This window comes from Takifugu flavidus, chromosome 14, assembly GCF_003711565.1.
Source record: "Takifugu flavidus isolate HTHZ2018 chromosome 14, ASM371156v2, whole genome shotgun sequence".
Taxonomy (NCBI): Eukaryota; Metazoa; Chordata; class Actinopteri; order Tetraodontiformes; family Tetraodontidae; genus Takifugu; species Takifugu flavidus.
Window position 1 is genome coordinate 2,416,765 of NC_079533.1, and position 13,362 is coordinate 2,430,126.

The 13,362-nt window shown below is 44.8% G+C and overlaps 1 protein-coding gene across 3 annotated transcripts in view; it reads left to right on the forward strand.

The window, feature by feature from the left end:
• The window catches only part of ntm (neurotrimin), a 221,928-nt gene extending 210,063 nt beyond the window's left edge, over positions 1-11,865 (forward strand). For 2 of the 3 annotated variants that reach the window (XM_057054068.1, XM_057054067.1), the window contains 5 exons: positions 3,695-3,823; positions 4,060-4,180; positions 4,287-4,438; positions 6,356-6,391; positions 8,032-11,865. In XM_057054068.1, the coding sequence (XP_056910048.1) occupies positions 3,695-3,823; positions 4,060-4,180; positions 4,287-4,438; positions 6,356-6,391; positions 8,032-8,132 (539 nt within the window). In that variant the 3' untranslated portion in view covers positions 8,133-11,865. The remainder of the gene's footprint in view (positions 1-3,694; positions 3,824-4,059; positions 4,181-4,286; positions 4,439-6,355; positions 6,392-8,031) is intronic. The other variant, XM_057054069.1, reaches the window with a different exon arrangement.
• The last annotated feature ends 1,497 nt before the right edge of the window (positions 11,866-13,362 follow it).

A 13,362-nucleotide genomic window follows, 5' to 3' on the forward strand; every position in this document is an offset into this window, starting at 1 on the left:
AAAAATGATCCGCATCTTCTCGATTCCCAAAGATCGTTCTAGATCCTCTATTTATATTTTCACCGGTCATTATTAAATCGCTGACCTTATGACCTTCCTCTGTTGTTTGAGCAGCAGAACAGAAATAATGCAGGGATTTCTGAGATCCACACTCCTGTTCTTCTGTTCTAGTATCTCCCAGCTGCAGAGCCTCTCCTCCGGCTGGCGGGCATTCGGTGTGAGCACAGCTAATGCAAAGACTCCTGTGTGTGTGTGTGTGTGTGTGTGTGTGTGTGTGTGTGTGTGTGTGTGTGTGTGTGTGTGTGTGCATGAAGATTGATGATTTGATGTTGGGGCCAGGGTTCTCACACAGCCGTGACCCGGCTTGCTCTCACCTCTGATAGATAGATGGCTTTGGGGGCTTGTGATGGATCAAAAGTGATCCTTAGTATCTCCCAGGAGAGCGCACAGGCTGACTGCAAAGTTTGTCAGCCCGGGCGGCCCGGCCGATGTCCCAGTGCATTAAGGCAGCCAGAATGAACACGCACATGATTGAACTTGGCCTGGGAGCAATGAAAGTTTTCCAGATTTGCACAAGCCTGCTCGCTCGGCGAGATTCATTTGAAGTTGCCGTTGATGGAGTTGGTGGCCGCTGCAGATTGGTTCCTCTTTGAGTCTTTTGAAGGTGAAATAAAGCATTTAAGTGCAATAACCCCCGCAGCCTTCCAGACTATACGTTATTATTCTTGTTGCTCGCGTTATTAAGGAAAAACAACGGCGTTTATTCATCCGACCGCCTTGAAAAGTATCTTCTGGAGCATCAAGAAAGGCTCATATGCTTCTGAAGAATTCAGTGCGATCGATAGGCAAATGAAAAGTGGCTGAACTCCTTCTAACGCTGACCTTTTGGTATTTTGCAACACATAATAAGCTCCTTTCAGTGCCAGACAAAATCAACTATGTCTGCAATGATTCTTCGTTATGTAAATGAAACTGACTGGGTTGAACATTGGTGCAGGTTTGCGCGCTCCCTTTGTTAATCGGTATTTCACAAGAGTTTGGAGCCACCTACTTCAGTAGTTATGTCAAAAGTTCTTTTGTGCTGTTCTATTCACCTATTACATTTATTTTTCCCCATATTTAAGTGCACAGAAGTGCGCACTCATTTAAATACACTCAGTTCTTTCCCATTCACCTCCTGTTACACTGAATTTTCTCGCTACAATAAGGTTTATGGCCTCAGAGGTGAGCAGCAGCTGCAGTTTTTATTTTTTAGCACGTAGAGAATCATGCCCTGGATTGATGGGCCGTGCTGTTGAAACTGATCTTCTTGTACTGGTTGGCGTTTTCAGTAGATGCAAAGCTGCTGTAATTCCCTGCGCTAATGCACTGAGCTCCTCTGTTTCCAGAGCTCTTTTTTTTTACCGCTTTTGTGTTGGTTCCTTTCAGAGAGACGGGTGAATGAATGAGAGGACGGACGGACGGACGGACGGACGACGGACGGACGGACAGATAGATAGATAGATATAGATAGATAGATAGATAGATAGATAGATAGATAGATAGATAGATAGATAGATAGATAGATAGATAGATAGATAGATAGATAGATAGATAGATATATAGATGGGAAACAGAAAGACAGACAAACAGATGGATGGATGGATGGATGGATGGATGGATGGATAGATAGATAGATAGACCGATAGACAGATAGACAGATAGATAGACAGATAGACCGATAGACCGATAGACAGACAGATAGACAGATAGACCGATAGACAGATAGACAGATAGACAGATAGATAGACAGATAGACAGATAGACCGATAGACCGATAGATAGATAGATGATAGATAGATAGATAGATAGATAGATAGATAGATAGATAGATAGATAGATAGATAGATAGATAGATAGATAGATAGATAGATAGATAGATAGATAGATAGATAGATAGATAGATAGATAGGCAGGTAGATAAATGACATTATTTGTACTGAAGTGTGTTTCTTGCTTTTGTGCTGTTCTTTTATTCCTGCCGCTGCTTGAATTTCTCCCTTTGAATCAACACATCCGCTCTCTCCCGTCTCCTTAAATGCTTATATCCCTCTAGCGTCTGCTCACCTGTTCCCCTGCCCTGCACACAAATATCTTTTCTCTTTTCATTTTCCACTCTATTCTCTTCTTTGCCCTTGAGTTTGAGGATGGCATTCAGGGACAGAAAGGGTACATTATCTCCTGTCTGGCTCTCTAGAGACCCTCTCTGCCTTCCTTCCTCCCTCCCTCCTCCCTCCAGGCTCCTGCGATGGAGGGAGGAGGAAGCGTAGGACACAGCGCACGAGAATCCATCTAATGACTCGCTCACGAGCCCCGTGCCCTTTAAACAAACACTTCTAAATTAGGAAAGCTCACTTAAAGTCAGGACAAAGCTCATTTGCCCCCCGGAAAACTGGACCAATCAGGTGCTGTAGATGTTGTTGCCCTGTCTGAAGCCATCCTCACTGAAGATTTTGTGTGTGTGTGTGTGTGTGTGTGTGTGTGTGTGTGTGTGTGTGTTGTGTGTGTGTGTGTGTGTGTGTGTGTGTGTGTGTGTGCAAACGCTGTCACGTTCTGCTCAGACGCTTTCTGCTCCCTGTAGCACTGATCGCGGAATCGTCGTCTTTGGACCACATGTCTCCTGTTTTCACTTCAAAGGAAAAAAAGAAGCCCGTCACAGTGATTTGTGCACCTGAGAGGAGAGAAAGGCAGCAGCAGCACCTGCATCTGCAGCCCAGCAGCTCTGCGCCGGCAGTACGTCAAGCCCTGAGCTTGTTTCAGCGTGCAGCCCTGGCCTGATTAACTCTCCACAGCGTGGCTTTAACCGACTCCACGGTCTCTATTGACAAAACCCAGTTTTCTTCTTTTGTGAGAAACGCAAGTGGAGAGGGTAGCGAGTGGAACGGGTCCACCCACACGGGCCCTCCCGGTACTCCTCGTCTCTCTGCAGTCTTCCCAGGTGCACCTCCGTAATGTGTCGGAACCCAGCAAAGTGAATCCATGTGTAATTTATTACTGTCACCTCCCAGCACCTCGGGAGGAGGCTTGAAGTCAATTACATCTTTTGTTCTTTACCTTGAGAGCTGTGTTAAGTGTCTCTGTCAAGCGTGTCAAATTGAAACAAAAAAAAGGTGTCGGGCCTGGCATTTCCCTCGCCTGATGCTCTCATATCACTGTTGTAGACCTTGTACGCTCGCAGGTGTGGAACATACACACAAAAGAAGTGGATGGGAAAGTCCTGACATACAAATGCTAATGATGGGGGGGCTGAACAAAGCACTCATCACCGCTTGTCATAACGCCCTCAAAACCACCTCAGCCAGGAGGCACTCACCAGAGGGACAGGATGGAGCTTTTCAGTGTAAACTTTAAGAGGCGTGATCCACGAAGCAGGTCGGGATTACCAGGATGTGTAGCCGGTCTTTGGTCCGCGTTGGAGCTCCGCCTCTCTGCCTCTGCGATCACGCCGTTCGCATCCCTTTCCAAATGAAAAGCGAAGCAGGCAGACGTGTATCACTCCCCTCACCTTCCTCCTCTCCCTGCTTGCACCATTTAGCGACACTTTCTGTCCAAGGGCACGTTAGACAGCAACAATGTGGGTCACAGCTGCTGACTTGTGGTATTAACGCTGACTGACTGTCTCCATTTTCCCCCACTTGTGTGTGACCTATGATAGGAGACATCACATCGGATGACGAGTACCTGGAGATCCCAGCAATCTCCAGGCAGAAAGCGGGGACGTACGAGTGCACGGCTGTCAACGACATCGACGCTGACACCCAGACCGTAGACATCACAGTCAACTGTGAGTGCGCCCGACCACGAGCGGAGCAGAAACCTCAAGTTTCCAAAAGTTGAGCTCTTCCCTGAGAAGAGCTCCTCACCAGGCACCGAGTTGCCTTTATCTGCAAGTGGAAATCATCCGAGGGGGAGTGTGTGTGTGTGTGTGTGGGAGGGGAGGTGGGGCTGAGTCTGCAGAGGTGAGGTGCGCTGCCTTGTACTCCGTCTGTTCTGTACTCACATGTTGCTGTCTGCTGGTAGATGCACCGTCGGTGTCAGAGGGCAGAGACGTCGGCGTGACTCTGGGTCAGAGAGGAGTGCTGGAGTGTGAGGCAGACGCGGTGCCCGAGGCAGATTTTGAGTGGTATAAAGACGACAGAAGGTAACAGATTTCACATTCATAACACGGTCACGCTTGTTTATCCGCTGCCAATCATCCGGCCGTCAGGATTGTCTTTAATAATGGCACCGTCGTCACGTCCTTCCAGGATCTTCAACGGGTTCGATGGGATGGAAATCGTGAACACCGGATCGCTGTCCAAGCTGATGTTTTTTAATGTTTCCGAAGGAGATTACGGAAACTACACGTGTGTGGCCGTCAACAAACTGGGGAGCTCAAACACCAGCTTCCTTCTGTTCGGTGAGTAACTGGGAGTGGGTTTCATTTGCGGCGCTGCAGAAGCAGGAATCAAAGGTGCGGCTCCATGGCGTCCTTTCACCGTCCAGCGCATCCATCCGGACCAAGGCGCTCGGAAATCTACATAGAATATTTGTTTTCCTCCTACACATGCTCACTGATGTGGGTCTGATTGTGCTGCCAGTTCATTTCTACTGAGGCTTCACTGCTTCTTTACATCAGTAAATGCTGTGACGCTAATTTGACCTCAGTGTAACACCAGCTTAATTACAGGCTTTTACTGGTCTAAGGTTTGTTGTTATAAAAGAGGTGAAAAACCAAAACAAGAAAAGCTTAAGCTGATGTTATCCAGTGTGGGTGTATGATCCACACATTAAAACCAGCGGTGACCCGTGCATTTCACACCTAGGCCTTCAGTAGTGCTCCGTCTGAATCACTCAATCCCTCATTAACCATTTCGTTATAAAAAACATTTGATTATGCATAAATGAGCCTTGCGTTGCATATAGAAAATCCCTGTAGCCACAATAAACGCCTCAACCGAATCAACAAACCAGGAGTGAACAAGTCTCGTTCTGCAACTCCAGCCAGCAAGAAAACATTCCTAATAACCCCGTAAACTTGGAGTGATAGCAACATTTCACTCACCAATAAATCGGATTATTTGAAGACAAAATCCATCCTCCTCTCTTCCCTCAAAAACTGTTCAAAGCTTTCCTTAAAAGTCCGTCTTAAAAATAGCTGCACAGTAAATCGGCAACCAAATCTATTTCTTATCCTCCTTCAGTCATTGTGGGCTGAATTTTTTTTTTTTTGTGTAGTATCAGTAATCAATAGAACTATCGTGTGCGCGGCTAATGCAGTTTGCTAGCTTGCACAGCTATGCTCTCCGATTATCCAATACAAATACGATCACATTGCCTATGCCCACTAGAAGGCCCTTAAATTAAGTTGGTGACACCAACTTAACATGATTCAGATATTTTTTAGGCCAGCAGAGATGCCTTGAAGGCCCTGACAGCCTTTTTTTTCATAATCTCATATGTGATTCAGAAACAAAGACTCTGATCATTAAGTCAAAAAATAAAGATAAGAGTACATATGAAATTACAAGATGGTGGCACAGTCATTTTGCTACCCATAAATACAAATATAAATATAAAAAAAGACAGTTTTGAGATATTTGAAGTGCATGAGGAAACCATGCTTTGTTATTGTGATGGATTATGCTCCATCCTTGGGTATGTTCTGTCCCATACATGTCTGTGTTATATATCTTTATTAAGGTTGGTGTTAGTAGGAGGAGGAGGAGGATATATTATTTGGATCTACAGTGTCTGTATTGTTCTGCTACTCTCAATACTTATCAACTTCCCCACAAACGTTCAGGTGCAAAACAATAAAAAGAAAACAACTTCATTTGCTCAAGCGTAAAGTGTCTCTCAACGAATCTGTCGTCCTTTGAGAGACACTTTCGGTTCAGGAATACCTTCCTTTGTGACCAGTATCATAATTGAGACGGATGTTCGCAGGCAGTCACAGAGACTGACACCAACGCAGAGAAAGTGCACGGCAAAGCAGAAATTGGAATCCAAAATCAAAGAGCAGAGGGGAACATCGCAGAGCTTCAGAGAAAATAGGTCCTCAGCCAATTATAGCACAACACTAACTGGAAGCTGACAAATTGAATCTGACTGTATCTTGATGTTGGTTTGATATTCAACAAGTCTGATCAGGATTGGGTTTATCAGCTCTGGGGTTGTCATGTTTACCTCCAAATGTTGACACTGTACCACGTTGAAGACTGTGCAAATTGCAGTCAATTCCCAGCCTGGTTGTCACGCCTCTCACAAGTGTTCTCAATGATGTTTTGCTCTGTTTCCAATATATTGCTTCTCTTTTATTTGTTCCCTGATGTAGTTGTAATTGAACCCACTAGCTCAACGCTATTGCAAGGTTAGTATTAGACCCACAGCAGTGCCCGCATGCTACGTCATGACAAACAACTCACTTCCTCATGCTACCAGCTAGGCTGCTATGCCCCACAATGAATGTATCACAATGAATTCTGCATATTCAATCCCAGAATCGCATAGTTCATTTTTAGTTCCAGTGTTGAACACGTGCTTTTCCTGACAACGCGGCATCTTCGGAATGACAAATGTCAGTCACACATTGTGTGGGAAGCGGCCTTTGCAGTCTGCGTATTTAACCATTCTTCACCTCTCTTCTCTGTCCATCCACCTTTCTGCGGCATGGCCTCATTTTGCTTTTTGCATGCTCCTCTTTCCATTGTAAGTATTTCTCGTGCTTCTTCTTCCAATCAGAACTTGTGCGGCCGCTTATTTTTTTGTCTGATACCGATGACACATGCTGGCAAGCAGTGAAAGAAAGGAACATGCGGAGCTGCAGTGCTGCTGAACACCTCCAGTCTCTGGGACTGATGCATCTTAGCAAGCAGACCTACGACATCAATGCAGTTGTTTCAATGGCTTTGGTTTTGACAAAGAGGGAATGCAATTATTCTAATTAAGCATATGCAGGATTAGGGATAATCCACGGTGGCTAAGTAATTGGATAGATGCCCCAAAGGAAGCTGTGGTGAACTTTGAAAATGACTGTTCATTGTGTTGCAAAGCTTCAAAGTAAAAATGTGTCCTCAATCCTTATACAATACCTTCAATTTAACAGATCCCAGAAGAAGCATGAAGTGCGTGTCAGAAGTTTTGCTTTTGCTTTTTTCTTTCACGATCGCCTTGCAATAAAGCGCATGGCTCTTCCGAAATGTCCTCTATTAGACATTTTCTTGTGGGACAGTGAGGTTAATATTGTTTTGGTCATTTTAAAGCTGGGGAATTCTCACACTCCTCCAATATATGGCACACCCTTTCTTGTGGCACAGCACGTTCTGAAGTAACTAGACATGCCGCAAGTGACTCTACGAACGTGCTTTTTCTTGGCGGCGACTGGGACCAGGTGTGCAGCCATCTTCTAGTGTCCTACGACTGCATGACGACCAGAGACATGGAAGTCGTTTCAGTGTGCTAATGCATGATTTAGCTCCAGAGTTGCTGATAGACAATGACGCCAAAGAGACGAATCAGATGTTCAGCACCATGCAAGCGAGTGGGAGGATCCCACTCAGAAAAACTTGCTGCCTGCAGCTCCAGATGGAGTTCTTTCTCTGTTCCCAGCACATGTTCCCTGTCTTTTTCTCGCTGCTCATGTTGTCCCACCTAGAAATACTAGTGAAAGTACAAATACCTCAAATTCCGTCATGACTAATGTATAGGCGCGTTTCCACTGAAGCGGGAACTTCAGGGTAATTTCACAGGGCTTGTTGGTACTGGAGGAATCTCCCACTTAAGGTCATTTACAGGAACTTATACAAGACCTAACCCAGTTCCTGGGTTTGTACTTAGATCGGCTCTGAAATACCGTGGGAGGGGCTTGAGTTTTGACTATTGAGAGGGCCAAGTGAACGGTTCCTGGAACGTTCCTGTCCCCAGTATTTATCAGGAGCTCCCGCTGTGGAAACGCGCCCAATGTACGTGTCGCTTTCTCCAAAACCCAAGCCTCCTTCTTTCCCCCGTCAGGACCGAGAGCAGTCCAGGATGGCAGCGGCGGCGCCACAGGACTCCAGTCTCACGGGGCTCTCCTCTTCGTCACGTTGCTGCCTTTCCTGCTCCGATTTTAGGAAAGAGATTAATGACAGCGAGCGGGTCTGAGTGGGATTTGGTTTCCCTTAATCACCAACCATAAACTGACGCTAACAAACTTTTTATGAATTATGAGGCTGTAACACACAAACACACACACATACACACATGTTCAGTATATACAGTCTACACTTGTGTGTATATATACACATATATACATACTGGTGTATATATCTTTATATATAAGCGCATATAATGTACAGTCTTTTTCCTCAGCTGATTTGTTGGCATTTTTAAATTCACTGCATATTCATCTCAACTCCAGGAAATAGCAAGAATGGGAGGTGAATGTTCAATACCTCAGAGTCAAATTGAGAGCAGTAAAAGCATTTGGAGGTTTCTTGAACCCAGACATCTGGGGTTTTTGACCTTTGAGGACCTTTTTTGTTTTGGTTCTCTGCATTAACGCAGCATACATCCGGCTGTGATTCACTGTTGAGTTTGGTTGGGATTTTTTTCACCTTGTTTAGTTTAAAGCATAAAACTAAAAGTAAACGATGTAATTATTTAGAAGAAATGTCATGTCTTTGTTAACCCGTGACACAAAATGGTGTCAAGGATCATTGTATTGTAATTAATTGTAGTTAAATATGGAAAGAGGGTTGACTCAATATGGTGTCGAAATCAATTAATGTAATTAACCAATGCTGGCGACTGAGCCTATATTTGTGCACAGCGATGATTTGAGGACATTTTCTGTTCATTTCCCGTACTAGCTCACAAGAAGTGAAGCGATGTTGATATAGAACAACCACTTCTTTGCATGTACTTAGAGTAGTTGAAGTCACGCCATCCTTCGCATACATTCACCTTGGATTATGATTATATTTGTTTTTTCACCAGGTTGTCATTAGGAAGAACTTAAATCTTAATACCAAACCGTGGAGGTTGTGCTCTGCGACTGTGAAATGGTGACATTTACAGCTTGTATTGGAAGGAAAGTAGCGCCGGCTCGCACGCTTGAGAACCATTTTACCATATAACCAAATTTGGTGTCATGAAAGGCACATTACAATCACACCCAGAGGTAGAGTGGCCGCGAAGATTTTATGCAATAAGACGTCTGAGAGACAGCAGGAAGAAAAGCCGCCAGTAAACTGCAGTGATAGATGACAGACAGATCTGTCAGATCACTCTGGTTCCTCTCAGATCTGCTGTTTAACTGCTGCTGGTGGACACGTGTCAAAGAGCAGCTGTCACTTCAAATGAATTAGCATGTGCGCTTCTATCAATCCAAAGCCCAGGAAGAGAAAAGCAGGAGCCAGTGACGACCTTCATCTTTTTAAAATGTTTTTAACGGCGTATTGCTGGAGGAGAGCCACGCGGAAATGAGGCGAGGCCTGTATTTAACTTCAGTGACCATCAGCCGAGGCTAACGGGCTAATTAAGGTTTATCCTCATGCACAAACTAAAAGAGTGAGGACTCTGTTATTGACCAGGAACATGCTAATGTCTTTTTGTGATGCTAATTCTTCCTATCATGGATGACGCCGCTCCTCTGATGCTTGAAATTATACATCAATGATTTGATATCAAAACACTGTCTATAGTTTAATTATAGCAAATCACACGGCCCTGGTTGGTTAATAGGCTCGCTTCAAATCAAAGCAAAGCATTTCTCTTTGATATTTGGAAATTGAAACGAGAGGTTTTCGTCTGGATTTAGATTCATCGGGACCTGTCACCACAATATTGGTTTTAAAACAGATGCTGGTCACCTGACTGGGGATCAGGGTTCAGCGTTGTGTCCTCAAAGAGCTTCACGTGAATTAGAAATGAATAAAGCCAAATTCTCCCTCCTTCCCTTCCTCACCCTCGCTCCTGCTGCCATAAATCTGGACTGGTTTTTTGAATACGCGCTTAGGCCTCAGTGTTTGTACAGCTATTCCCAGCAACTTCATACGGACGTGAACATTGTGCTCTGAGTGATCGGGCTGAAAGCATCTGCACTGCTCCGTCCTCTGACCTTCGCAGAACGGTAGCTGCAGCTTATTGCTTTTTCTTTTATTCAGATCTTTTCTAAATGTCGATATCATTCTCAAACACTGCGTAGTTCCAGCCCAGAAGGCTCTTGCTTCTAGGAGATCCGTTCCGACCGAAGGCGCTGCTGTCAAAATATGACGGAACACCAATTAGTGCATTTGGTTGTTGTCTTTTTATAAAGGGCAGCACTTAAAGACACGGGTTCAAACCCTCCAAAGCTGTGATCCCTCTCAGGTCTGCTCTTCCTCAGAAAAGAGTCACTGCTGGAAAGTCTGCTTGATTGTGTTCCTGGCATTTTTGGCCGTGGACCCGCGTGTCGGAATGCTGACAAAGAGGTTTCATTTTGTGTTCTTGATGGTCATTCCCCGCTGCTCCCAGACATCCAAGAAGAAGAAGAAGTCATAGGTAAAAAGTGGGGCTTTCAAAGAGCCGTTCTTTACCTCACATTTTTTAATTGTTTAGTGCCCCGTGTTCCTCCTGAATGGAGCCCGACTGCCTCCAAAAGGCCTGCGCACTCAAATAGACTCAACAGTGTAACAGTTTAGTTTGAAATGTTCCCTCGCGCAGAATTACAGTCTCGTTTAGTCAAAAGTAGAAGAAGAAGAAAAAGAAAATAAGAGTCCTTTTCTCAGCTGGACCTCATTTTGTCCTGCTGTTCCATGGACTTATTATACACTGTAAAAAAAGGTCTGAACCAGTCTCCCCAACATGATAATTGCAATTCTTCACTCCCAGTAATGTACTGCAACCCAGCCCCTGGAGTTAGTGAGTGCTGATTGCTTCTCCCCATGTGGCATGCTTTTACCAGCTGATTATAGCATGCGCTGCAGCTAGGTGGAAGAAACATGCAGAGAGCTGACGGACATGCGTATTTTTGGTTGTTTTTTTGTTTTTGTTTTTTTATAGGGAATTAGAGCTTTTCTAACTGTATATAAATCAGGGTCTAACACAGAGCAGTCTCTTCCTGAGTGACACTAAAAAGTCGGCCTCTGTGCTGTCCTATTACAGCAAATGCAAATTCTCCAGACTCCCACCAAACAGGACTTTTAAAAGGAATATGCAAAAAATCTGTGGAAGTCCTCTAGCAGCCAAAGCTCTAATGATCAAAGCGGGGAGAGGATCGAGGAAGCAGACCAGGAAGCCATCTCTAATCCGGCAGCAGTTCAGCGTAAAGACCGCGGGGTGGGAACCGGGTTGACCCTGTCATATTTTGGCAGCAGCGGTGCACATTTGTGTTGATATCACCAACTCTGTTGTGTGGAGCCAATATGAGCACAGCAGGAGTCATTCTGTCTCATGAAAATATGTAAGATCTAGAGCTAAATAAAGAAAACAATGAGGTGGGTTTTGGGTTTCTCTGTTTTTCATCTGACGAGGGAAAGAACAGAAGCATTTGAAGAAAGTCTGCTTTGCACCTACTAGAAAATACTATTGATTTTTTGGTGTTTTGTGATATTTGTGATTTGGAGTCTTTTGAAGAGATCATTCATGTGAACTTTGACATCAGGTGGATTGTGTCCTGAAGTAGTCGCGCTGGAATTTATCCTGACTCCAATGCAGCCCGGCGACGCGTTCACAGGACTCTGAAAGACCCGAAAAGATTCACCACGGCGGGGAAATACGCTGTTCGACTCCTCGTATTGTGAAGGCCTGTTGGATCAAATGTATTATGTTGATGAGGCGTGTGTTGATATTTAAGAGTGAGAATAAAATGGAAAATAAAAACCATGTGGTGAAGTGTGGTGATCTTTCTTTAAACATATTTTCCATGCAAACATGCGCCGCCGTTACACCCCAGACAGTCCTGGCGCCAGAGAGATGGGAATCCCCGGGAGGACCCCCCCCCTTCCCCGGTGTCATATTATCCAGGGCACAATCCTTGACCCTTGTTGTCCTCACAAGTCCTACAGAAGTGTTAGATAAACAGGGAGAGGAGGCGACAGTCATAAGAATGCAGACTGGGGGGGCCGATGATGATGCAGCTCTCCACGGATGAATGTGGCCTTTAGCACGGCTTGTTCAGATCCAGCGGGATGACTTAAACAATCCAGATAAATGTTCCCTGGAAAAACAGACTCATCACAAACTCCAATCGCTGTCAGGGGATGATGGGTAACGTTGGAGTACATTTTAATAATAATAATAATGTAATCAAATGAGAACAAAGAGGACCCAACTCCCAGTTCAGTGAGCTGGTTTCCAGTAATTAAAGACTATTAAAGACTCTCAAGGCTTCTCGGCTTATGTCTTCTTGCTTTTGTCATCCATAGAATTGGCCTGAGGGCATCAGAGCAAATCTCAAAAGCTGAGATTCCCTCCATTCGCTACTGTAGCTGCTCCAGCGCACACAAAATCCCATCAACTCCACCTGCAGCGGCAGTTTTCTGCTTCATCGGGCAACACAAGCGCAGCGTCCAGTTGAAACAAAGCAGCTAGCTGGGCACCAGTCTGCAAGACTGGACGACCGATCCCGCATTAGACTCCTGGAGCGCCTCACCTTCAGAGCGTTGCTTTGTGGTGTGTGTTGCCTCTCTGAGCCTGCTCAAGGAAGAGAAAGAAAACACTGCATATGAAGTATTGTTGTTCATTATATGATATATTCCTGCGACAGGCACAGATGAGGGAGAAAGGAGGCAGACGGGAGAGACAGGAGACACTCCAGGCAACCAGGGCAACACAACCAGACCAAAATTAGTACAAAACAACAGAATCTATTCCAGATCCTGGTATAATCTGAGTAACAATGATGGATAGGAACAGATCTGTCTGGAGACAAGATAATTCTTATTGTATTTAGGAAGTGAACACTGTATTTTACATTAGACTCAGGAACCTGGTCCTGTTTTGGGGCCTTTTCCGGCCATTCTGAACTCCATTCTATTAAAACCCTCTACAAACAATATGTCCATCTCATTCAATTTCCAAATCACGAACCAAGACAAGTGCTCAGCAAGGAGAATTCTACAGTAGAGGAAAGTGGAACCACAAATGTATATTTGGAGTAAGAAAGATCAACTTTGGTTCCTCCGTGAGCTCTCCAACGAGTGAACTCCTCCGGCAAATAAACATTACTCAACTGCATATAACAAACCCTGCAGTCACTTTTCCATCATGTTACAAGTTTTGCACCAATGTGAAACTTGTCTGGGCGCACCAATATCTACTTTTCCCATTTGCACACAGCACACATGCTTTCAGTGATGGAGTTTTCTTCTAGAGGGCGTC